The sequence below is a fragment of the Eschscholzia californica genome, unplaced genomic scaffold, assembly GCF_041429995.1.
Source record: "Eschscholzia californica isolate CP2 unplaced genomic scaffold, dmEscCali1.0.p SCAF_4, whole genome shotgun sequence".
Classification (NCBI taxonomy): Eukaryota; Viridiplantae; Streptophyta; class Magnoliopsida; order Ranunculales; family Papaveraceae; genus Eschscholzia; species Eschscholzia californica.
In genome coordinates, this window is record NW_028238461.1 from 25,784,808 (window position 1) to 25,807,654 (window position 22,847).

General features: G+C 37.1%; 2 protein-coding genes and 1 pseudogene across 4 annotated transcripts; 2 read left to right on the plus strand and 1 right to left on the minus strand.

Moving 5' to 3' along the window:
• Nucleotides 1–221: 221 nt before the first annotated feature.
• Nucleotides 222–1,172, minus strand: LOC147543869 (uncharacterized; annotated as a pseudogene).
• Nucleotides 1,173–4,045: 2,873 nt separating this feature from the next.
• LOC147543870 (nuclear pore complex Nup85-like protein) lies at nucleotides 4,046–14,733 on the plus strand. Of its 3 annotated transcripts, none has more exons than XM_086674151.1 (20): nucleotides 4,046–4,121; nucleotides 4,780–5,326; nucleotides 7,260–7,362; nucleotides 7,555–7,665; nucleotides 7,792–7,875; nucleotides 8,240–8,311; nucleotides 8,442–8,498; nucleotides 9,040–9,159; nucleotides 9,236–9,439; nucleotides 9,531–9,641; nucleotides 9,751–9,788; nucleotides 9,973–10,129; nucleotides 11,278–11,379; nucleotides 11,527–11,583; nucleotides 11,772–11,918; nucleotides 12,085–12,155; nucleotides 12,266–12,353; nucleotides 13,295–13,351; nucleotides 13,568–13,805; nucleotides 14,198–14,733. In XM_086674151.1, the coding sequence occupies exons 2-19, from the start codon at nucleotides 4,947–4,949 to the stop codon at nucleotides 13,763–13,765; spliced, it is 2,157 nt and encodes a 718-aa protein (XP_086530277.1). In that variant the 5' UTR covers nucleotides 4,046–4,121; nucleotides 4,780–4,946; the 3' UTR covers nucleotides 13,766–13,805; nucleotides 14,198–14,733. The 3 variants fall into 3 exon arrangements, with proteins under 3 accessions (XP_086530277.1, XP_086530279.1, XP_086530278.1); XM_086674153.1 differs by having other exon boundaries at nucleotides 4,070–4,114; nucleotides 14,195–14,733; XM_086674152.1 differs by having other exon boundaries at nucleotides 4,092–4,114.
• A 3,628-nt stretch (nucleotides 14,734–18,361) lies between these two features.
• LOC147543871 (uncharacterized) lies at nucleotides 18,362–21,025 on the plus strand. Its single transcript, XM_086635529.1, has 4 exons — nucleotides 18,362–19,795; nucleotides 19,884–19,895; nucleotides 19,970–20,396; nucleotides 20,508–21,025. Exons 1-4 carry the CDS (start codon nucleotides 18,362–18,364, stop codon nucleotides 21,023–21,025), a joined length of 2,391 nt encoding a protein of 796 aa, XP_086491655.1.
• Nucleotides 21,026–22,847: the final 1,822 nt, after the last annotated feature.

The following is a 22,847-nucleotide window of genomic DNA, read 5'->3' on the forward strand; positions in this document are numbered from 1 at the left end:
AGTATTTCATAATATATTCCAGTTAATTCTCCAACCATTATTTCTTTTTTCAGCAAAAAATTTGTCTCGCAAATCAAAACTACTTATTAAGAAAATCTAAGATCTAAAACGATTAAATCTATTATATTCAAGTATTTCATAAAATATTTCGAAGGGGATGTAATTTTTTAAGTAGGAATATTTTAGACCCCCCTCAAAATAAATCCTGGATACACCGCTGACTGTGACGTATCATATCTCTAGTAACACACATTTCTCTCTGTGCTTCTTAAGTTACTCTGACAGGCCTCGAGTTTTGAGCTTCGTTTTCTCCACTTTCTTCGAAAACAATAAAGGCATCACTTTCATAAATCCTGAACATATCGTCGTTCAGCGCATGTTTTCTAATAAAGTTATGTAGTGCACACGCTGCTATTATGATGTTTCTTAGCTTCCGAAGACTACAACGTGGCATCATCTTTAAAATTGGGAATCAAGCTTTCAATACTCCAAAGCTTCTTTCCGTCACATTGCGTAATGATGAATGCGCGTAGTTGATCTGCTCTCTAGCAGAACGCGATGCTCTACTACTTCCTCTGTAGTCGTTAAGATGATATCTCTCTCCCTTGTGAGGCGCTAAAAAACAGTTTAAGTTAGAATATTCCGGGTGAACCAAGTACTATTTTTCTGTTAATAAATTAAAAATTAAAACTAAAAAATAAAAAATTATATCATAAAAAGTAGTTTATGATAAATTAAATTACCTTCCGGAGAATGGAGAAACTTCATTTGTTCATCAGTAATTGTCTCTGTGAACACCCTTGAATCATTTGTTGTGCCTTCCTACCCCGCAACAAAAAACGTAAAACACTTACCAAAATCGCATGCACACATGACATTTTGAGTAAGTAAAATTTTTCTACCATGGTAAGGTATTTGTGCTTTACCAGCAGGTACAGAAGCACTCACTTGTGTCCCATGGATTACACCAATGCAATTTTAAAAATTAATCAAGTTACATAATTATAATAATAAATACTCATAAAGTTACACATAAAGTCATATCATAATAATATAACCTGAAACCAAGGCTAGTATTTGTCTCCTTTACTCTTAATGTAAGGGTGCACAGTCTGGAAGTCAAGACGATATGATGACATGGTAGAAAAATTTACAAATAGCTTTAAGCACATTTTTAAAGTGACGAGATATCATTTCTTGTGAGTGTTGAAACCTATCTGTAACATTTCGGTTGCATTCATTTTGTCCAATCATGTATAAAAATATACATAATACTATTACCATCACCTTATTTACTTATTTTTGAAACCTTGCAGGAAGAACTAACAATTCATCTTGCAACTAAAGACATAATAAGTTATCTCTTAACCCAACATCATCAACATAATTAGCAACTATAAATTCAAGATGTCACAAGTTATCTAAACTATTCTCAAGAGCATCAAGCTCATTAAAAAAGTAATCCACATTCACAACAATGATGATCAAGAACAACATCAGGAAGAAGAATCTCAACAACAATGATGATCAAGTAAAATCTCAACAACAAAAATTAAGGAAAAAAAATTCAGAAGTCAATGTTTCTAACTAGTGAATAGATAATATAACTTTCACAACTTGATATAGAGAGAGAGATAGAGAAAATGGGAGATGGAGAGAGACTTACCAGCAACTGTTTGAAGATCTGGGGATGATTCAATTACTAATGAAGAAGATGAGAGGAAATCGATATGGATTACTGAAGAAAAATAAAACCTAGGTTTTCTTTTGAAAAAGAAAACAAAATTGGGAGGAAGGAACCCTAAGTTTTCTTGTTGTTCCCTCCAAAACGGGATTTTCCCTCTCCCGTAAGCACCAATTTTTGGTTGTTCCCTCTTTAGAAAATGACTCCATTTTGAAGTCAAAAGTTAAACACAAATTAAAAAAAAAAGTCAGTTTTTAACTTTCAAAAAGTTGTTATTATACCAAAATAACTTTTCTACTTTTTTTCTTAAATAAAGTCAAAAAATAAATTAGTTTGGTGTTGCCAAACGACACCTATCTACTTCTTCTTTCTCTTAAGTCGGTGTTTTACTTGCGCGGTGGAGACTGGAGTTCTCTTTTTTTCTTGTATATATCTTTCTTTCTTATGGTTCCTAATCTCTGAGTGATTGCTTCGGCAGTGAAGAATGAAGACTAAATTGTTGAAATAACTAGGGCTTAAGAAAACTTAAGTATTTTATATTCGAAATCAAAGATGGGGTGCCTATATATAAACGTGACACTTGGACTTCTGAGTCGGGTAGGAGTTCCGGTCCCATTGCTCGTGTTACATGAGCAAGTAAGGGTTTTTCGGTAAAGCCCAAGCCTGCACATCAGCTATAAGCGTTGGGCGGTTCTACTTTTGTCACGCTTCATGATGAACATTTTCTCGTCAGACCCGGGCGTCCGGCCTGGGTATCCAGGATGGGTTTCGGGTTCTCAGGCGTAACTCCGACCTTAGGGCAAGTCCAACGTGGGGCTCAGGCTCCCAAGTTTGAGAGCCTCTGAATTTGGGAGCCCCGAGGCTTTTCTCAATTCCAACGTCGGGCTCCCAAACTCAAATTATGAATTGTTATAATTAAAATTAATTAAGATTTAATTCATAATTAAAATTCATACATAATTAAAACAACGAAAATAGAACTTTAACAAATTTTAAAACTAATCTAATTCGCAGTCATCTAGTTTGTCCACAATTAATTTCCTATGAATAGCAAGTCGTTCGGGATTCATGTTTGAAGTATCTTTGTCCATCAAGTCCACCCCAATTTGCATCCGAAGATTTTCTTCCTTTAGGCGTTGAACGTTGTTAGTATCTATTTGCACGTCTAATTGTTTGTTTTGCACGTCTGATTCTTTGTTTTTCACGTCTAATTGTTTGTTTTGAAGGACTAGACTTTTTTTTTGCGCATTTATGGAGTCATTGAGAAGTTTATCTTTAGTCTCCTGATTTGCATTTCTCTCCTTCCAAAACTCAATTGCTTTAGAACTTTCACCACTTTTGGATTTATCTCTAGCCTCCTTGCTTGCTTTTCTTCCAAGTGGTCTTTGTCGGTTTGTAGAGGGAAATCCTTCGTCTTGATCCAAAGAAGGTTTTCTTTTGTTTGACGTAGATTGAGATAAGTTTGATGACCATTTGGGATGGTCTTTCAAAATTTTATAGCAATGTTCGAACTTAAAAGGTTTGTCGCCATTGTTTCGTTTAAACAATTTATATACGGACTTCAACTGCAAAATAAAAATTTTAATTTCAAATATGTTGTCAAAAATAAATCATAATGTTGTCAAAATAAAAATCATAATGTTGTCAAAATGTAATAAGAGTAATTACCCGATCATCATCATTTTCTCCGCTTTTTGGGTTCCTTTGCAACAATGACAAATGCCACAAAACTTTGTGCATTGCTTGTTAATTTCGCTCCAACGACATTTAAGACCCTTTGGAGCACGATTTTGGTTTGTACGCTCGTTGAAGTGTTCGACAATCTTGTTCCAAAAGGTACCCGCTCTTTGATCATTGCCAATAATCGCATCGGTGACAATATGTAAATAAGCATTAACGAGCACATTATCATCTCCATGAGTATAACGCTTAGGAGCTACTGATTAATCCAGCGTTTTCTTAAAATCAAAAGTTTCTTCGACCCCATCATTCGATATACCAACTTCCTCGTAATTATGTAACATGTCTACAAAGTTTTCGTTAGTGTTATTTTGGGAGTTTGGACTAGCCATTGAAGTTAGAAAAAGATGATACAAAGTTGAAGATGAAGAGAGAAGATGGATTGAATAGAGAGAAGTTGTAGAGAGAAATTGATAGAGAGAAAGAAAGAGACTAACAAAAATGGAGAAAAAGAGGTGATGGGTAGTATTGGGTCCCAACAGTACTATGTTGGGGCTGGGAGCCCCCCAGCCCAGACTCCCAAATGGGAGCTCGGGAGGGTGGGACTCGCGGGTTGGAGTGGTGGGGCTGGGTTCCCAAAATTTGAATTCGGGAGCCCCAGCCCCACCCACGTTGGTTATACTCTTAGCCAGATATTTTTCAGCTGACCTCGCTTAGCGGGTCTGACGTGCCTATCCGCCACGCCTCCCAGTTAAGGGTGGGAAAAAGATCCGGAAGACCGCTATCCGACCCGTTCGACCGGATAAAAAGTGTCCATGGACACCCGATGGTCATAACGGCCAGTGTCCGACCGGCCCGAAAGAATTGGCGGACGGTCACGGTCAAAATTCTATGTCGACGGACCGACCGCTGACCGACCGGTACGAGTGACCGAATAGGTTGACCGACTAAGCTGTCCTCATTTTTAGAAGTTGACCGTTGAATTTTATAGACATATGAATATATGATGATCGTTGGCTATAGTCATATAGTCATCTGGAAGACCAAACATTAGTGCATGGCTTAATTATATCTTGTCAAATGATGATCAACTGTGTTTTTTCTTTTTTATATTTACTTTTGATTTTTTGGGCTAAACATCTTCATTTGTAAGTAATTTTGTCTGTGGTATAAAAATAAAGTTCAGAATTAAGTAAATTTATTGGAAAGTCCGGACCGAGACCGTCTGGTGCCCGACTGGACCGGTAAAATAAACGGTCTTGGACGGTCAATGGACAAAAAATTCTTGAGAGTGACCGTCCGAGTCCGCCCGAGTAAATAGGTGGTCGCCAACAGTTTATGTCCGAGTCGACCGGTTCGATGAAGTTAGACTCCGATACCGGCCGGTCCGGACCGATTCCCACCCCTACTCCCAGTGGCCCGCACGCATGACACACCACTACGGACTGTTTTGGGTGAAACGGGACCTACTGTGCCGAAGCGGGTCCATATTTTCTGTGAAGTTGAATTTCAAAAATCCTTCAAAACCCTAGAAACCCAAGAACACTAGTCACTGAAGATTCCGGCAACTTTCTTGAGAGCAATGCCGGGACTCATCTCTGATTCTGGCGAAGCTCTTGTCCCTTATTCACCTGAAGTCAGAGATCCTATAGTCCACCGTCTTCAACATGGACTTAAACCCCCAATTTCTCGTCTTTCCATTTCCTGGTCTCGTGGAAACTGTCTTCGTGTGTCAATTTTTCAGAAACCTTCGCTGGATGGTACAGAAAATTCAACCAAAGAAACCGGTGGAAAAGTTTTGGAGGTTAAACTGAGCTCTGGCGACGAAGAGCTCGATGATGTACAGAAGCGAAATATCGCTTACTGTTCCGTATCTCCGTTTGCTCTTCTTCAAAGTCGAAAGAATTCAGTTTCTGCTTTCTCCAAAATGTCGATGAATTCGTCTTCTTTTCAAGTTGAATGGTAATTTTGTTACCCTTTCTGTCATTCTGACTAAAATCTTTTTGTTCTTTTTTTGCTTTTGACATTAGGAAGTAAGTAGATTAGAAGTTTCTCTCGCATTCTATCATTTTCTTGACCATGAAATTTTGTATTGGGTAAGAGTCAGAAGCTTGATCAGCTTAAACAACATGTTGCTTTTGTGGAGATCATTGCAAGTTATTAGGGTTTTGAATAGACATTACTTGGGCTTAGTTATTAAATGTTGTTACTGAATCCCACTTCTTTGTGACAAAATGTACCCCTTGGAATTTTAGATGCTTACTTAAACTGTGTTCTGATTAGTTATACTTTATTACCCTACCTGAAGTCATGTTTAAGAATGCTGAAGAAAAGTTGTGCATAATTTTTTCTTTTTTGAACATTTGAATTGATATTAGAGAGTGAAAAGGATATACAACGGGGATGATCATACAGATCCTTTAACTAGGCTGGAAAAATCAGAAACGGGGAATATCCGTCCAACTAGAGAGCATGAGAGAGGGGGTACGAGAGGTGCTGTTGCACCGGCCCCCTCTCCCATGACACGATGCTAAACTTGGAATAGTCTCGGAATCGGCCAAGGTCCGAGTCAGAGTCAGGCCGAGTCATGGTTATATGCAAATAAGGTTCTCTTCTTTCAAATCTGGCATACGATAACTTTAGGAAGAACCCTACAGATGGGTCTCCATTCTTTCTTCCATTTAGACCTATACCAGTTGTTGGGGAAGTCCATTAGGTTGGACGCATGAACCAAGAGGTGCCAAGGCTGGAAATGAGTCAGCCGAACATTTGAAAGCAACTTCACAATGGAGGAAGATGTGGTTGGCAGATTCTTCCTGAGCCTTGCAGAGGATGCATCGATTAGGGATCATAAGCTCTCTTTTATACAGCATATCGATGGTGGGGATCTTGTTCTTAGTGTCAGCCCTACGACCCCATTGCGTGTGCTCGGGGTAGAAGTTTTGTGTAAATGTATCGCCCTGTTATTAAGTATTTTTATTTAAGTTCTTTTCTTTCTAAGAGGTGGAATAGAATAACCCGGTTGAAGCGTAATGACCATACGTGTGTAATGCATTATATGTCCTAGGAAACGGTGTTGGATACAGATTGACATGTACTATTAAATGGTACTGCGTGAGATTTAAAATTTGCATCTTATTGAATCGTGTGATGTGGTGTCCATAAAATGCCAGTCTAAGTTGATGTTTTTGTGTGTAGTTTAATAGTGGTTGATGTAATAGTACACGTTTGTGTTTAAAAACAATAAAGAACCTTATAACTAAGACCTATACATATAATATATATATATATATATATTTATTTATAAAATAGTAACAATAAGTTCCATCTCAGTCGTAAGTTTTGTAATCCGTCAGTAGTGTTTTGCCCTAATAACTAACTAACTAAGACATACATACACACACACATATATATATATATATATACATATATAGAATGTTACCTGTAAATGCCAAAAAAGGTTGTCAAATTCGCGCATTAGACAATTAGTAGTTGCTTTCCATCGTCTTAGCTATGATTGCCTAATGCTTAGTGTTGCTTTATGTATTAATTACTTAATAAAGCATTAGCCATCTCCAAAATAATAAATGCTAGTTGTTGTTATTTGCCTATTAGAAGGTAATACAAAATGAGGATAGGTAAAAATTGGAAGGTGGATAGAGTACATATAATCAAAAGATTCTAAACCAGCTTCAGTTAACACATTTACCAAGCAAGCAGCTTCTGAACACCAATAGAACCTGCTTGGTTTGCATTATGTAATTACTGATTATCCTAGAGTGGGATACCTTCAATCAGAAATTGACATATCAGTTGGATTTATCTACATTATATTATCATTAATGCATACTTGTGTTAGGCATTACCAAATCATGAGTTTCTCTTCAATAAACAGGGGGGATCAGGTTATGGAATATAGCAAAGAGATTAAGTCTCTTTTTGGGGATCCTAAGACGTCTCCAGCTTCAGTGATAGAAGACCCAAGAACAGTTGTAAAGGTAATATTACATTTTGGCTCCATAAATACTGAACAGTGATTATTCTTCATAAACAGAACTAGCAACCTGCTTCTGTCCATGTGTAGTGTAATTGTATTTACAGATTCAATTTTCTTCTTGTTTGTATGCATTTTAATCTCATAAGCAAAATTAAGTAGCTGTATCTTGCATAAAAAGTTCGGATTGTTGCAGACAGTTGAGGAGCCAACCTGTTTAAAAGCTGCATGGGAGCTGATGGAAATATTTTACGCAGATAAGCAATCACATGCATGGCTCCCGGAGTGCCTTGTCGATTGGTTAGCAGTAATGATCTTACTTTGATGCTTTTATAATGTTGTAGAGATGTGTTTTGCCATTTTCATTATATTAACCCTTCCTTTTACTGCTGCCGTTCGGCAAGTTATTGATGCTTTCTTTTATTTTTTACAGAATTATGATTGCCTCCTTTCTGCAACAAAGACTACAGTCCATTCAAGGCTCGTGGATCTCCAAAATGGACTAGTTAATTCGCAGGTTTGATTACTTCCTTGTATGCTTAAAGCAATACTGTTTTCCTACCTTTTGTCATTTTTCATGAGAAAGGAACCGTCTTTGGCTTGTTATTTTCATTTTATTTATGGTCTTGGGCACTCTTGGCAACGTTTTTATATAATTATTTGAAATTATAGTTTGATAACTTCAAGATATTGTAGTCACAAGACTTATTCCAATTTGCAAGTTTAATGAGGAAAAGAACCTTTTTAAGTTATTGTGGTATTTGCGTTTATATTACCTCATTCTTGCTCTGATATAGGATTATATTGTTTTTACTTTTTAGTTACGGAATATTTTTGAAAAACTGAACACGAAAAGGTTATCCTGGAGATTTTCTGTGCAGGCCATTGAGGATGATTCTAAGTACTGGGAAGGAATATCATCAGCACTTGCGGTTGGTTGGCTTGATATTGTGGTAAGAATTATGTCGGTTTCAGGTTTCCAGTATTTCGGATATCTCCCAAGAAAATGAAGGGCAAATATTGCTTGTGGCATGCAAGTTTTTATTTCCGGATGGATTGCTCCTAATGGCAGTTTGTTTTCAGGTGAAACTGTTGAGATTGCATGGATCGTACCAGGTGGATCAGCTTGGAAATCGTGAGGTTAGCGCCATCTTGTTATATATTTGGACTGCATGATTTGATCACTATAGGCAGTAGGTTTATCTTTTGAAAGAGACGGTTACTTAAGTTATTCTGCTGTAATGTGTTAGTTCACTAAATAAGATTTGGAATTTCAAAATAAATTTTAACGTTGTGTTCCAAGACGCTATTTGGAGTATCACTACAACTGCAGTACTAGTCAATGCTTCAAGGATTTTTTTTTTTAGCTGGTATATGCCATATAGGTAGCGAAAAGGTAGGAAGTTTAACCATTTCCTAATCAGAGGGGTTATCATTCTGAGTGCCTGAGTGGTAGTATTTGTTTGTGTACAATTATATCTTGATCCCTCACATCAGCCTTTTATTAGTAAGAACTAACCATCTCAATTGTTGAGTTTTGAAATTTAGCTAAAAATTGAAAAACCAACATCACCAAATTGAGATGTTGAAATACTATGGGAATAGCTAACTCAAGGAGAAGAGATACTTTAAGCAGGAAAATTTCCATTTCAGACCATATTGATTTCTTTTATCTGCTCAGACAGAGAATGGACTGGTGGAGGCTGTTGCTGTCCTCGTATCAAAAATGCCACGTATGCGTCCTGAGGTATCCAGGAGAGGATTAGGTGAATGCTTTAAAACCAAGCCTGACTTTATGAAGGTATAGTTAGATATTTTGTACTGCTTTTTTTTATATCATTTTGGTTGTTCACTACAAACTTTTAATTGTTGCTCAGGCTTGGGAGCAATGGAGAGGTCAAATAGCTAAGCTAGACTGTAGTAGTGCATTCTGGGTTCAATGTGATCACCCTCAAACCAGGGAGGGTTTGAAGAATTTACTGCAGATCATGTTGGGAAACAATAATATTCTCACAGTTTCAACGTATAATTGGATGGAGCTATTTATATCTCACTTCCTTTACATCCGCCCATTCACAATGGTAAGTATCACAGTCATTCACAACCCTCTAAATATTTAACAAAACTATCTTCTACTTCTAGCTGATGTATGGAGGTTGTTTCGTTTATTAGGGTTTAGAAGGAATGTACAACTTAGCGCAGAAATGCATGCAACTGAAACCAATATCCAACACCCATAAGCTGCTGGAGCTTATACTGGGAATTCTTGGGGAAAATACTGAGGTTAAAATATGTTATGTTTGGACTTGTTTACGTTTGATTTCTACTTTAGCTTGTAAATGCCATGAGTTCCATCTGAAAACTTGTATACCCCATTTTATGTATGTCTCAGGTCGTTTTAGCTGAATGCTCGAGATCATTTGGGCCATGGTGAGCTGCTACTTTCTTGTCCCTTCATCCCTGTTTATTTCTGCTTTTGGTTTAATCAAATAACTGACATCCTAATTAATGTAAAATTATGCATCGAGTCAGTATCTGTCATATGATGAAACGCTTGATTTAGTTTATTTTCTACTTTACCTAAAAAATTTATTGGTGCTTTCTTTTCCGTTAGGATGGTTGCACATGCAATAGAGCTGTTGACAGCTGGGAGCAATCAAGCAGAAATGCTCTTACACGAAGAACGCTATAATTTGGGGGGAATCGGCATAGAAGAGCTACATAGACTTGTCTATGCTCAAGTGCTTTCTTCCCATACTTTAACTTGGCAAGTGCGTGGTACCTGTTCCGAGAAAGTCATATTTACCTAACTTCTGTACTCCATTATTTTGATTATGGTGCAACTTAGGGTTGCTATCTGTGGAGTGTTGATGCCTAGGCTTAATGTTTTGTTTCTAATCTCTAATATGATCCTTATTAAACAATATAATGTTCTGTTTCATGTTCTGTCATCGTAATATCACGTATAGGAAAGAACTCGTCATACTTTTTTAAGTTTCGAGGATGTTTTAAGCCAAGGCAGTGACTTGATATGATTATCTTTAACTCACGCGATCATACTAGCTTTATCAAAAACTTAAATACTGAAGTTTTAAAAATTACAGCATCGCTTAGTTTAGTTATTTCATATAACTGTGATACAATATTGACCCCCAAATGGACGTCTGTATTGTATTCAGCATATTTACTTAATTATGTTGCTGTATTACAAGACATTCATCTCCGCTAGACATATTGAATATATCCTTTCGTCTTATCGATCCTTTTCAGTGATCTTCGTATTGTCATTTAATATTCCCTCATCGCTTGGTGAAATTCATGTTTACTCTAAATATTATATCTCCAAACAATTAGAAATTAACTATGCAGCTGGATACTCCTTTTTACTGTTTTTTCAATATTCGAGGATTGGACACTCGGTCGCTGGATAACTGTATAGCGTGAGATCTGTTACGTCCATATTTTGTGCAGTAGCAAAAAATGGTGGAAGGATCATGGAGTACCACTTTAGGTGAACTGTCATATGTGTATAATATAGCAGTGGGTGAATAAAAATGAACAGATGTTATAAGAAACGTGAACTATTTATTAAGACATGTAAATATATGTGCAGCCGGAGGTATGCTATATCCTCATTTTGGCCTGTTTCCAAGGCTCTTAGATGCCTCTTACCAGTGTACCCGTGCTGGTGTTTATGTCGTGTAGCAATTAGTATGACCTCGAGTTATTTATTCATATATAATTAAGTATTGAATGTGATTACTGAACTGGGAGTGTGGAGACATGTGTTCAATCTATTTAATTGAACTTCGTTACGACTCCAAAACATATAGATGTTGCATTGTGTTCGTAAAGCTTATTATTATTCGCTGCTCGTGTATTTAAGTGTTAATTCCCTTGAATTCTTCCATCTATACAGATTGCTCCAGTTTATTTGACATCATGCATGAAGCAAGGAATGAGTTTGTTGGAGCTTTTATTGTACAAACAACCTGTCCACCATAATAGAACTCTGCTTAAGGTGATTTTTCGTTTTACTAAGTTTATGCTCTTAGCTTTAGGTTTATATATTTAGTGTACCATGAATTATGTTTTATCCCTTCTTCTCTCTAGGGACTCGAGCTAGTATATCCTATTATATTGACAAATTTCTATATATTGCAAACAGAGTCTAGAGATTTGCCGTCTTTATGAACTTGAAAGTATCAGTACAAATCTTATGAAGGTAATACCTATTTCTATTGATTTATAAGTTTGTTTGTGCTTTAAAGTCACTCAAATTACTTCTTATTACCCCTTTCAAGCTTTGATTGAGAATTGAGAAATGAAGATTAGAATGCAAGTAATTGTTGTTTGTCTGTGAATAAAGATGCTACTTCATGCTTCTATATATGAGTTAGTGTTTCTGGACAGATTGCGGGAATATACCACTGGAAACATGGTCGGAAAGGGTCTGGAGTTTTTTGGCTTCAGCAAGCGAGGGATGAAGTGCGGCTCAACAGAATCGCACAGCAGTTGTTTGATTACGTCGGAAAGTCTATATCGGATGATAGTTTCAAGGTACAGTGGTTCGAAATAATTAATTTTTTTTTTCTAAACATGGTAATATAAATATATACTGATGAAGGTGATTTATATGCAATTCTTGGTACTTTGCGGACTGCCTTGTTCTCGATCTCTAATAAATTACTCATTCATCTTACACATCTGGTTATTGTCATATTAGCAATGGGAAGGGGTGATTGAACTGTTGAGTTCAGAAACTAGAACCGCAGGTGGCCTTGAATTTCTTCACAAGTAAGTACTCTTATGATTTGTTGCATATGACCTCTGTGTTTGGTGACAAAGTACGTGTGATTTGCAAGTACCATTCGCTGTTTTATTTTCTAACCTTTAATTGGTCGCAGGTACAGAGATCTTAAGAAATTCTTGCAGAGAGTTCAGGATGGGAACTCAACTGATGTTACCCAGCAAGCTGTGGACTCACTCATACTGGTATTTCTTCTGTAGGATTCTGTGTAGGAGAGTATATTTCTATCGGCTAGTATGGATTCTTGTTTTGGATAGATTATTTTCTATAACATGCACACTCGACGCATAAGACCATGAACTACTACGCTAGATAACCTCTTTTCTGTATCCAATCTAGATAGTAAAGTAGGCCTAAGAAACTAAGATGATTATGTCGGTGTCCCTGTTTTGGTATTTTCCACTCACTTTGTCAAAAACCTTGAATAGCTGCTACCAATGCCTTAATCAGTTTCCATGTTACACGGCAGTGTTTAGTTGGAGTGTTATCAACCTAGACTAAGATATTCTAGTTCCATACTTCTATTACTTGTCTGAAATTCAAAGTTTATGTTATTTGTTGAACTTAGAAGCTAGAACTCGCAACATAAGCATCATTCTCAATTTTGGTAGAGGATACTTCCCACTGACTGACACATATCCCACGGACTCGACACCGACTCATGGGATGATGGAAACACACGGATTTGACATTAGTATGACACAAATACAATGAGTAAGACTATAAAATTGAGTTAATCTATATACAGATTCATGTATTAAAATTAGGATGCAGAAAAATTCTTACTTCATAAATAAGTTAGCATCACCTGTAAACCAAGATTTTATGAAAATATTTCAAAAATAGTGAAAATGATTTTTCTTGTGTTTAACAGATAATAGTACAAATAACATAAAGTACATTAGTATGAAAAGTCAAAGATTATGTCGTATATGGCAAAACGTGTATCTTGAAGCATCTGTAAAGTGTTTCTTGTTCATATCAAATATTGTGTTCAGCATGATAAACTGTGTTGTACATCCAGGACATGGGCATGGCACCCCTAGGGTATCGACCGTGCTTTTTTAGGTACAGTAGTGTTTGCATTGAATTGATAACCATTTTCTCCTCTGTTTTTGTTTTGCAGCTTATGAGAAATCCTTCGACACCTCAACGTTTCTGGCTATCTCTTATGCATGATTCGGTAAGCGCTGGGAGCTCGCTTATCCACAAGTTCTTTTTTTCATTAGCTGAACTTGATTTTAAGTTAACATATTCCTTATCATAAGTTTAACTTCTTATGTGAGAAACAAGTGTCTTCAGTCTTCACATGTGCGAGCACAAGTAATAGCCACGAACGCACATGCTTATTTATATGTTACTCTTGGTAACTATTAGTGGGATATTGTGCTGAGTGCAGCTGAAGCTACTTAATTGGCGGGAGCGTCCTCTGCTGAATGTCTCTCAAACCAACCTCTTGTTGAACAAACTCCAAGAGTTGTCTATTGCTAGACTGCGTCCAGACTTCTCTGAAAGTGATTTGCCACCTCATGCCCTAGGCACTGTTAGACTCGCCCTGGCCACAAATCTTGGGCGTGCTATTCTGGAGGAAAGATAATTACTGATTCATGCCAAGTCAAAATCTATTATGTCCATATGTATGATCTCTTCTCCCCCTTTCTATTCTAATCCTTGTGTATGTTAATTTCTCTGTAGTCTCACTTTGGAGTTACTCTAACATTAAACTGTAGCTCAAGTTGTAGCCGAATTTGGCGAACTCGAGTTCACCCCTGTTCTTATTTTCTAAGGTTATAGAGAGAATGAGAGATGGCAAAATAATAGAGAGATTAAGGGGAAGAATAAGAAGTATGTACATAAAATTTATGCGCTTTGGAAGTTTTCTCTTCAATTGGTCGTCGAGCTTGTCCTTGGTCCTTCGCACAGCCCCGTGTGTAGCAAGATTTATTCTTAAGCTCAGCTACTTAATTAGCTTCTTTATTCTATATTATTACTCGTCGAGATAAACAACTTACAAGACTTTTTTTAGCAGGTTACCAAGCGTGCATCCGCCGGAATGCTAACAACTTGAGATGGAATGAATGGGACTTATCTGCATAGTTCAGCTGAAAGTGGTTTTTTTTCCGATGAAGTTCATGTTCTGTAAGTTTTGTCAAAGCTTCCATTGGGAGTTGATTGATGGATAGTTTACTGTTTCGTAAGAGGGCAAACTCTATTATGAAACTGTTGGAAAGGAAAAGTGTAATCGTGAGTTGGACCAAATCAGTGTTACCATATTTATACCGGAAAGAAACATATGGTTATAGATGTGACAAAAGGTTCTCTCTGCTGCTTTATTAAATGTTTTGAAATATGCTTTTACGCTTCAGGGCGGTCTCACAAGGCTAGGCGGCGCCTCAAGGTGTACGATTCGATCCGTAAAAGACTTACTACCTTTTTGTAAGAAATATGATATCGATTACGTGAAAGTATAACATAGTTTTTCTACTTTATGTTCGAAGTGTTTAACAAATATTTTCGTGTTGTCCAACTCAAAAATAATAGATGACTTCAGATGTGTACGTTTTATGCACGGGTTCAAATACGTATGCTTTGGGGCATCAGGTGACCTTTGTTGCATGAGACTTGAAAGTCTATTGAAACGTTGGTTTATTCGTCCCTCCAGTGGTAGTGCACGGCCCATTTAATTGACACGTAAAGCCCACCAACCTCGCCACATAGGTCATGGTGGGGCTGAGGTCTCATGTTTTGGCCCGACACAGGCTCGAGACGGATACGATATAAACATGTCCGGTGCATATGTGTGTCCCGCGGTTGACAGGCACAACCAGGATTGACATGCCAACCATCACCTAGGTCAATCTTTTACCGTAATGGGTGTACTTGAAAAGAGACAAGGGAGTGGGAGTCCTATAAATACATTATCTTACTAATCTGGCACAAAAATGATCATCATGAGCGCAAGATGCACTTACACGAGACAACAGTGAGTTAGGCTATGCACTGGCACTATGATTAGGTTTCTACGTTCCAATAATAACAAAAAATCTGACTGACATGGTGACACATATTGTAACTTGATGTCTGGAGTTGTTTTCCAGATGTCTCCTAGAGAATGAACCTTGCGACTCTCTTGAATTTCCTTCTTTTACTAATCGCAGTTTGAAATAGGGGTGGCGGGGGGGCATGCAAAAAACAATGTAAGGGGGACCAACAAAAGACACTCCGTCGCCCAAGCCAGTCAAGTGTTGCAGATTTAGTGAAGTAATTCAGTGAGAGTGCAAGAATCCTCCTTTTCTTGGCAAACCTAATATTTTTATATAGGTTTGAAAGCGATGGCAAACCACGATTGAGATGTAGTATGGGGACACCAACTTGATGAGAGCCACGTGTGATGGTCGTTAGAGGATATATTTGTTTGAGTGTGCATCTTCTGACAGTGACAGATCCCATGGCATAAGGGTCCGCATATGAAAAGCGTATCTTTGACATTGTTCGACCTCACACAAGTCTGCTAGTTGCCTTCCCATGGGGCAGAACTCAAGGTGTCGAGCTGACTTCTGCAAACGTCCCTACTTTGCATCTCTGGACAGAGCAAGACTAAGGTGCATGAAAGATATATCATTCGATCAAGATGATAATGCGATCAATTGGTCGGGCAAGACAAATGACGAAAATCATCAAATCCCGTCATTTTAGGAATCGTAACGGTTAGCTAGAAACCAACTTCAATATGATACTGATTCGGATTACCCACAGCTAACGACGACCAGTTCCAGCAACGAATTACACATAAAGAGTGAACTCAATCAGAAGATTTGACTAGAGGAATTGACATATGACATGGATTAGATCTGATAAAAGATGCCTAAAGGGTCGGTTATAAGCCGAGCTTGAAGTCCGAGCCAAAGGGATGGTCAAGCGCATGGCTTGTGTCATGCCCAAAGTCAGCTGCGTAGGCGGGGCCAAATGGCACGACCGACCATCCAAATCCCATAAATGAATGGGACTTCTGGCTTGTCAAATTAGAGGAAGCGTAGATGCGGATTAATTCCTCAGATGGGAATTCAACTCAGAATAGAGTTTCTAGATAAATTCTATTTATGGCCCTTTTAGGAATCTTAATTCGACTGCGATTACGACTTTAAAAGTTTCTATAAAAGGCATATTCAACGGAAATGGGGGTGGAAAATTTTCCGAAGTTTTTTCTCTCTAGCTACACTAGAAGAAGATATAAAAACATAAATTCCTAAGCTATCTAGTCAAGTTAGAAAATTTCTAAATCTTCACCCCTAAAGAAGGATCAATAATGGTCTTGATTCAGTTATACTAACTTTAATAGCGGAAGATCAGGTTGATTAATTGCTCGGGTGTCTCAAGTAAATCTTCATTTCAAGTAAATTTTAAGAGTTCTTTCAACTTTGGACAGTTGCTGAAGAGGTGAAATGTCGTTTCTAGTTCATCAAAGCTACAGATCTGACAAGTCTGAGGTATTTCTTGAACGCGACTCCCAATATTAGTTAGAGTTAGAACGACATGATGAATCATTTTCCATAGAAAGTTCTGAGTAGTAGGTTTAAGTTCGCTTTTCTTCCAAAATATTTTCCAAGGAAATTGGTATTCCTCATTGGATAGCTCTTTAGAATTTTTACCTGTGTGTAGCACAATTTGGTAGATTTTCCTCTTTCTGTTGGAGTCCATACGAGTGCATCTCATCGTGGGTATTGTCGTAACATGCGATTGAGAATATCTTGAACAGTAATGATGTCGAAGTACTGTGAGGAAGCGAAGGATCAATTTGAATCTTCACAGGAGTGTTAAGAATACAATTAAGGGGTTTTCTCGATGAGAAACCCAGAAGAAACTGATTTCAATTTATAGACGATTTTTGGTAGTACAACATGGAAACTTTACAAAGATAAAATATTATACAAGGAAAATATATGTAGTATAATGGTAACTATTCAAATTAGTATATTCTCCATATCTAGATTGTAGCAAATACTATAATAAAGAATAGAGAATATTTCAAGTATGTATATTCTCCTTATTGAGACTGATTGTAATTGATTCAATCAACATCAAGATTTTCTGTGATTGAATCAATCAAATCTTTCATATTAACACGCCCCCTCGATCCAAGCGGGCATGGGCACACAGTTAGCTTGGAGCGCAAGAGAGAAAAGTTGTCCTTGCTAAGTGGTTTAGTGAAGATGTCAGAGATTTGATCTTTAGAAGAGACAAATCGAACATCAAGTAATTCGTCGGCGACTCTTTCTCGAACGAAATGATAATCAATTTCAATGTGCTTCGTTCGACCATGGAAGACCGGATTCATAACAAGATAAGTAGCTCCAATGTTATCACACCATAAGACAGGTGGGGTGATAATAGGTGCTCGAAGTTCCTTTAGAAGAGATTCAATCCACATAAGTTTAGCAGTAGCAATAGCTAGCCAGGGCCGTGTTTTGCCCAGTGCGGGCGGGGCGCCCGCACTGGGCCCCCCAATCAATGGGGCCCACGGATTTCAATTTTCAAAGTCTGTATAAACTTACTGACGGAATGACGTAGGTAGGGTGATAGGAAAATCTACCGGTAGGATTAAAAGAGATGTTTCTCTCTCTTACTTTTAGAAATACAAATTGAAGGTAGTGATGTTGGGGCCCACGAATTTAATTCTTGTTGTACTAATCTCTGACCAATTACAAACTTGAAAAGACAAAAGGTAATTTCAAAATTTATTTCTCTCTCTCACCTTTAGAAGTACCTATTAAATATAGATGTAGAGATTTGTTTCTTTTTTAGTTTAATGGGGAGATTTGTTTCTTTTTTTAATTTAAAGAGCACTGTAGAGACCTTTATCAAAATCCTCCTTCTTTTATGTTTTTTTTTGTGCAGATTCCTTCTTTTATGTTAGGCGTTTTTTTATGTTTCCATACTATTTTAAATTTATTGTGTTTCTAAATTCTTGTAACTTAAATCCCTAATTTATTCTTCCTATATTTGAAAAAAAATATTAAGTTTATACTACTATATAACAATAGCTATTGTTCATCTTGAAATTCAATAGTCTTCTCCAATCTACAAATTCCTACATAGCCATTACAAAAGAGAAGAAACAACATCATTAGAATTTTAGTTCGGTGAATTTGAATTTGGGTGTGGCTTTAGATTTCTTTTTCTCTTTTTCAATTTAATGGCACCAAAAAAATACAAATCTGGTAATTTGAAGAGGCAGGAGAAGAAAAAAGAAGAAAAATTTATTCAATCACAAAGAGGAGCTCTCGATAAATTCATTATTAAAGAACAACCAATTCCGACTGAAGAGTTAGTAGTTGAGAGAAATAATGAACCATCAACTGAAGTCCGTGTGGAGAACGAAAGTAATGATGATTATGATATGGTTCATGGGGAGAGTTCTGAAAATACCATTGTTCACGAAGAAAGTGATGGTGATATCCCAATTGAAGAGTTAGTAACTGAGAACAATAATGAAGAATCAACTGAAATCCGTGCAGAAAACGAAAGTAATGATGATCATGATACAGTTCATGGGGGGATTGCTGAAAATGTGGTTGATTGTGGTATTCCTAATAATGATTTCAATGACTTCGTTGATGAACCAACTACTGAAATTCCAGATAATATCTATGATCCAAGAATTTGGGATACTCTTGATGGAAAATTAAGAGATCTCTTGGCTGAAAAAGGTCCAATTAGAGACCTATCAATAAAAAAAGGTCCCAAAGATAAGGCAAATAGACGATTTTCGTCAGAATTTTACACTAGACAATTATCCAATGGAGAGAAACATGATAGAGTTTGGCTTGTGTACTCAAAAGATATTGATAAAGTGTTTTGCTTTTGCTGCAAATTGTTTAAGAAAAAACTATCAAAAAACCAGTTAGCAAATGATGGTTATGGAGACTGGAGACATCTTACTGAGAGGCTTAGAGAACATGAAGTTAGCAGTGACCATGTAGCTAATATGGCCACTTGGATTGGATTGCAGCTTCGATTTCAAAATAATCGTACTATTGATCAAGTTGTACAAGATTCCATTCAGAAAGAAAAAGAACATTGGAGACTACTGTTGCAAAGGTTGATTTCAATAGTAAAATACCTTTCAAAGTTTAATCTTGCATTTCGTGGAACCAACCACAAAATTGGTCAAGAGAACAATGGAAATTTTGTGGGACTTGTTGAGATGTTGGCAGAACATGATCCATTGATGAAAGAACATCTCCGTCGAATTCAAAACAGTGAGATTCGATATCATTATCTTAGTAATGTTATTCAAAATGAGTTGATACAACTATTATCTTCTAAAGTTAGAGATGCGATCCTTAAAAAGGTTAGAGAAGCTAAGTATTTTTCTGTTTTACTTGATTGCACTCCTGATAGCAATCACCAAGAACAAATGACTTTGATTTTGAGGTGTGTTGATATGTCTGCTAGCCCAGTCAAAATAGAAGAATATTTTGTGCAATTTTTAATTGTTAATGATACATCTGGATCTGGACTCTTTCAAGAATTACAATCAGCGTTAAAGAGTTTTGATCTTGAGATTGATGATGTACGAGGTCAAGGATATGACAACGGATCGAATATGAAAGGGTGCAAACAAGGAGTACAAAAAAGACTTTTAGATATAAATCCGCGAGCATTCTACACTGCATGCGGTTGTCATAGTCTGAACTTAACTTTGTGTGATATAGCTAGTTGTCATGGTAAAGCTAAAGATTTATTTGGAGTAGTGTAACGAATTTATTCTTTGTTCGCAAATTCCACAAAACGTTGGCAGATTTTAAAAGATAATCTGAAAGGATTTACGCTGAAATCATTGTCGACTACACGGTGGGAGAGCCGTGTTGATAGTATTAAAGCGATTATAACGCAACCTCTACAAATAAGAGAAGCTTTATTTCAACTGGCAGAGAGTGACAATGAACTAAAAATAAAAAGTGAAGCAAGATCAATAGCAAGATTTGAACTTGGTAATTTCGAATTTTTACTAAGTCTTACTATTTGGTACAAGTTATTAGTGGCAGTTAACAAGGTTAGCAAACGTTTGCAGACAAAGGACATACACATTGATGTTGCTATAGAATTGATAAACGGTTTGATTGTTTATCTAAAGATGCATAGAGAAACTGGATTTCAAGAGGCCATGGTTGAAGCTAAGAGAATGGCTACTGAACTGCAAATTGACCCGGTTTTTTCCGAGAAGCGTGAAATTCGTCGAAAAAGATAATTTGATGAGACTGGTGATGGCTCATCACAATTGGTTTCACGATCGGGTGAGGAAAATTTTAGAGTTCATTATTTTATTTTATTAGTAGATCAAGCTATTGGTTCATTGGAGAAGAGATTTGAGCAATATCAAGAATATGAGAATAATTTTGGATTTTTGATGAGACCAGAAAAATTATCCAGGTATAATGTAGATGACTTAAAAGCTTGTTGTCATAATCTTTCAAGTAAGTTGAAGAAAGGGGACCATTCTGATGTGGAAGCAGATGATTTATTTGTGGAACTAAAACTCTTACAAGCAATTTTGCCAGTAGAAATTACAAAAGCCAATGAGGTATTAGATTTTTTGAAGAAGATGAATTGTTTTCCAGCTAGTACCATTGCTTATAGAATATTATTAACTTTACCAGTTACAGTTGCATCAGCAGAAAGGAGTTTCTCAAAGTTAAAGCTTTTAAAATCATACTTGAGATCAAACATGTTGCAAGACAGACTAAATGGATTAGCCTTGCTTAGCATTGAAAGTGGGTTCTTAGACAAAATTGATTACGAAGGTTTAATCGATGATTTCGCTTCAAAAAATGCAAGGAGAAAAGTTTTCAAGTGAAAACAAATACTTTCAAAAATACATTGTTACTTGATAAATAAATAATTTATTATCTCTTTATGGTTAAATTATTTTGAATTTGTTTGTTACTTTCCTTTTAGAATATATTATTTTACATTTGATATGTAAGGGGCCCAAAATTTTTTTTTGCACTGGGCCTCCGAATTCTCAGCCACGGCCCTGTAGCTAGCCCCCGATATTCAGCTTCGGTGCTAGATTTAGAGACTGTCTTTTGCTTCTTAGCACTCCAAGAGATGATGTTGTTACCTAAGAAAACACAATAACCACTAGTTGATCGACGATCAGCGGGGTCAGCTGCCCAATCAGCATCAGTATATGCTGAAAAGGATAACTGCAATGATGATTTTGGTTGGAGAAGAATACCATATGTAGAGGTTTGATGGAGATAACAAAGAATACGCTTGACCATAGCAAAATGAGCCTCAGTTGGTTCATGCATAAATTGACAAACCTTATTAACGGTGTAAGCTAATTCGGGTCGAGTGAATGTAAGATATTGTAAGCCTCCAACCAAACTGCGATAGATAGTGGGATCAGTTAGTCTTGGACTCCTTGTTGATTCATGACAGCATTAGTGCTGATAGGGGTCCCAACAGGTTTGGCTCCTTGCATATTTTCCCTTATTAGTAAATCGTCTATGTATCGCTTTTGAGAAAGAAAAAGACCATTGGGAACACGAGTAACTTCAATACCCAAAAAGAACGACAGATCACCGAGATCCTTTATGGCAAACTCCTTCTGAAGAAGAGAAACAATATTCGAAATACAAATAGAAGTTGAGTCTGTCAAAATAATATCATCAACATAAACTAATAGATAAACAATCCCTTCAGAAGATCGTCGAATGAAAAGTGATGTATCTGATTTTGAAATAAGAAATCCAATACTTTGAAGAAAAACACTTAGGCGGTGATACCAAACCCGAGGTGCCTGTTTAAGGCCATAAAGTGAGCGATGGAGTTTGCACACATGGTTGGGATAGCGTGAGTCAACATATCCCGGTGGTTGCTTCATATAGACCTCCTCATAAAAATCCATGTAAGAAGGCATTTTGGACATCAAGTTGATGAATATGCCATTTGTAAGTGAGAGCCGAATTAAGAGTATGCGAATTGTGCATGGTTTAACAACTGGGCTAAAAACCTCACCATAATCGATACCTTCTTGTTGGTTGAAGCCCTTTGCGACTAAACGAGCTTTATGGCGCTCAATAGACCCGTCTACCTTTCGTTTGATCCGATAAACCCATTTACAACCTACCAAATTAATATTCAATGGAGGGGGAACCAAAGACCAAGTACCACTTCTCATAAGTGCATTAATTTCTTCATCCATCGCATGTCTCCACGCTGAATCTAAATTAGCCTGTGTAAAACATGTGGGCTCAAACAAATCATCAGTGACTAAAGCATGTTTTGAGGCCATAAGAACCTTAGGGTTACAAATACCAGACTTACCACGGGTAACCATAAAATGGTCATTCCTAACAACGGATTCATCGGGTAAAGGGATAATAGGATTGGGTGGTTGTAAAGATGGAGGTTGTGGGCGAGTTCTACGAGAACGTGGACCAGTGGGAACAAGAGGAAGTTGGGTACGTAAGTCTAATATGGGTTGGGCATGGGTAGTGGGCTGACTAGTTACAGTTGGGAGTGGGGTGGTGAAGTTTTGGTGTGGTTCAATAGGTTGGGTAGGGGCAGCGGTATGGTCTAAAGGGGGGTGAGTGATAGGGTTAGAAGTGATAGGTATGAAAGTGGTGCTTACCTGTGAAGAATGCAACGGAGGAGTAGATCTGATCGAG

Excerpts from the sequence above, each read along its gene's own strand:
- LOC147543870 (XM_086674151.1), top strand. The coding sequence starts at position 4,947 with ATGCCGGGACTCATCTCTGATTCTGGCGAAGCTCTTGTCCCTTATTCA. Across the intron at positions 5,327-7,259 it reads TCTTCTTTTCAAGTTGAATG|GGGGGATCAGGTTATGGAAT; the intron begins GTAATTTTGTTA and ends TTCAATAAACAG. Across the intron at positions 13,352-13,567 it reads TATCTCTTATGCATGATTCG|CTGAAGCTACTTAATTGGCG; the intron begins GTAAGCGCTGGG and ends TGCTGAGTGCAG.
- LOC147543871 (XM_086635529.1), top strand. The coding sequence starts at position 18,362 with ATGGCACCAAAAAAATACAAATCTGGTAATTTGAAGAGGCAGGAGAAG. Across the intron at positions 20,397-20,507 it reads CCCGGTTTTTTCCGAGAAGC|ATCAAGCTATTGGTTCATTG; the intron begins GTGAAATTCGTC and ends TTTTATTAGTAG.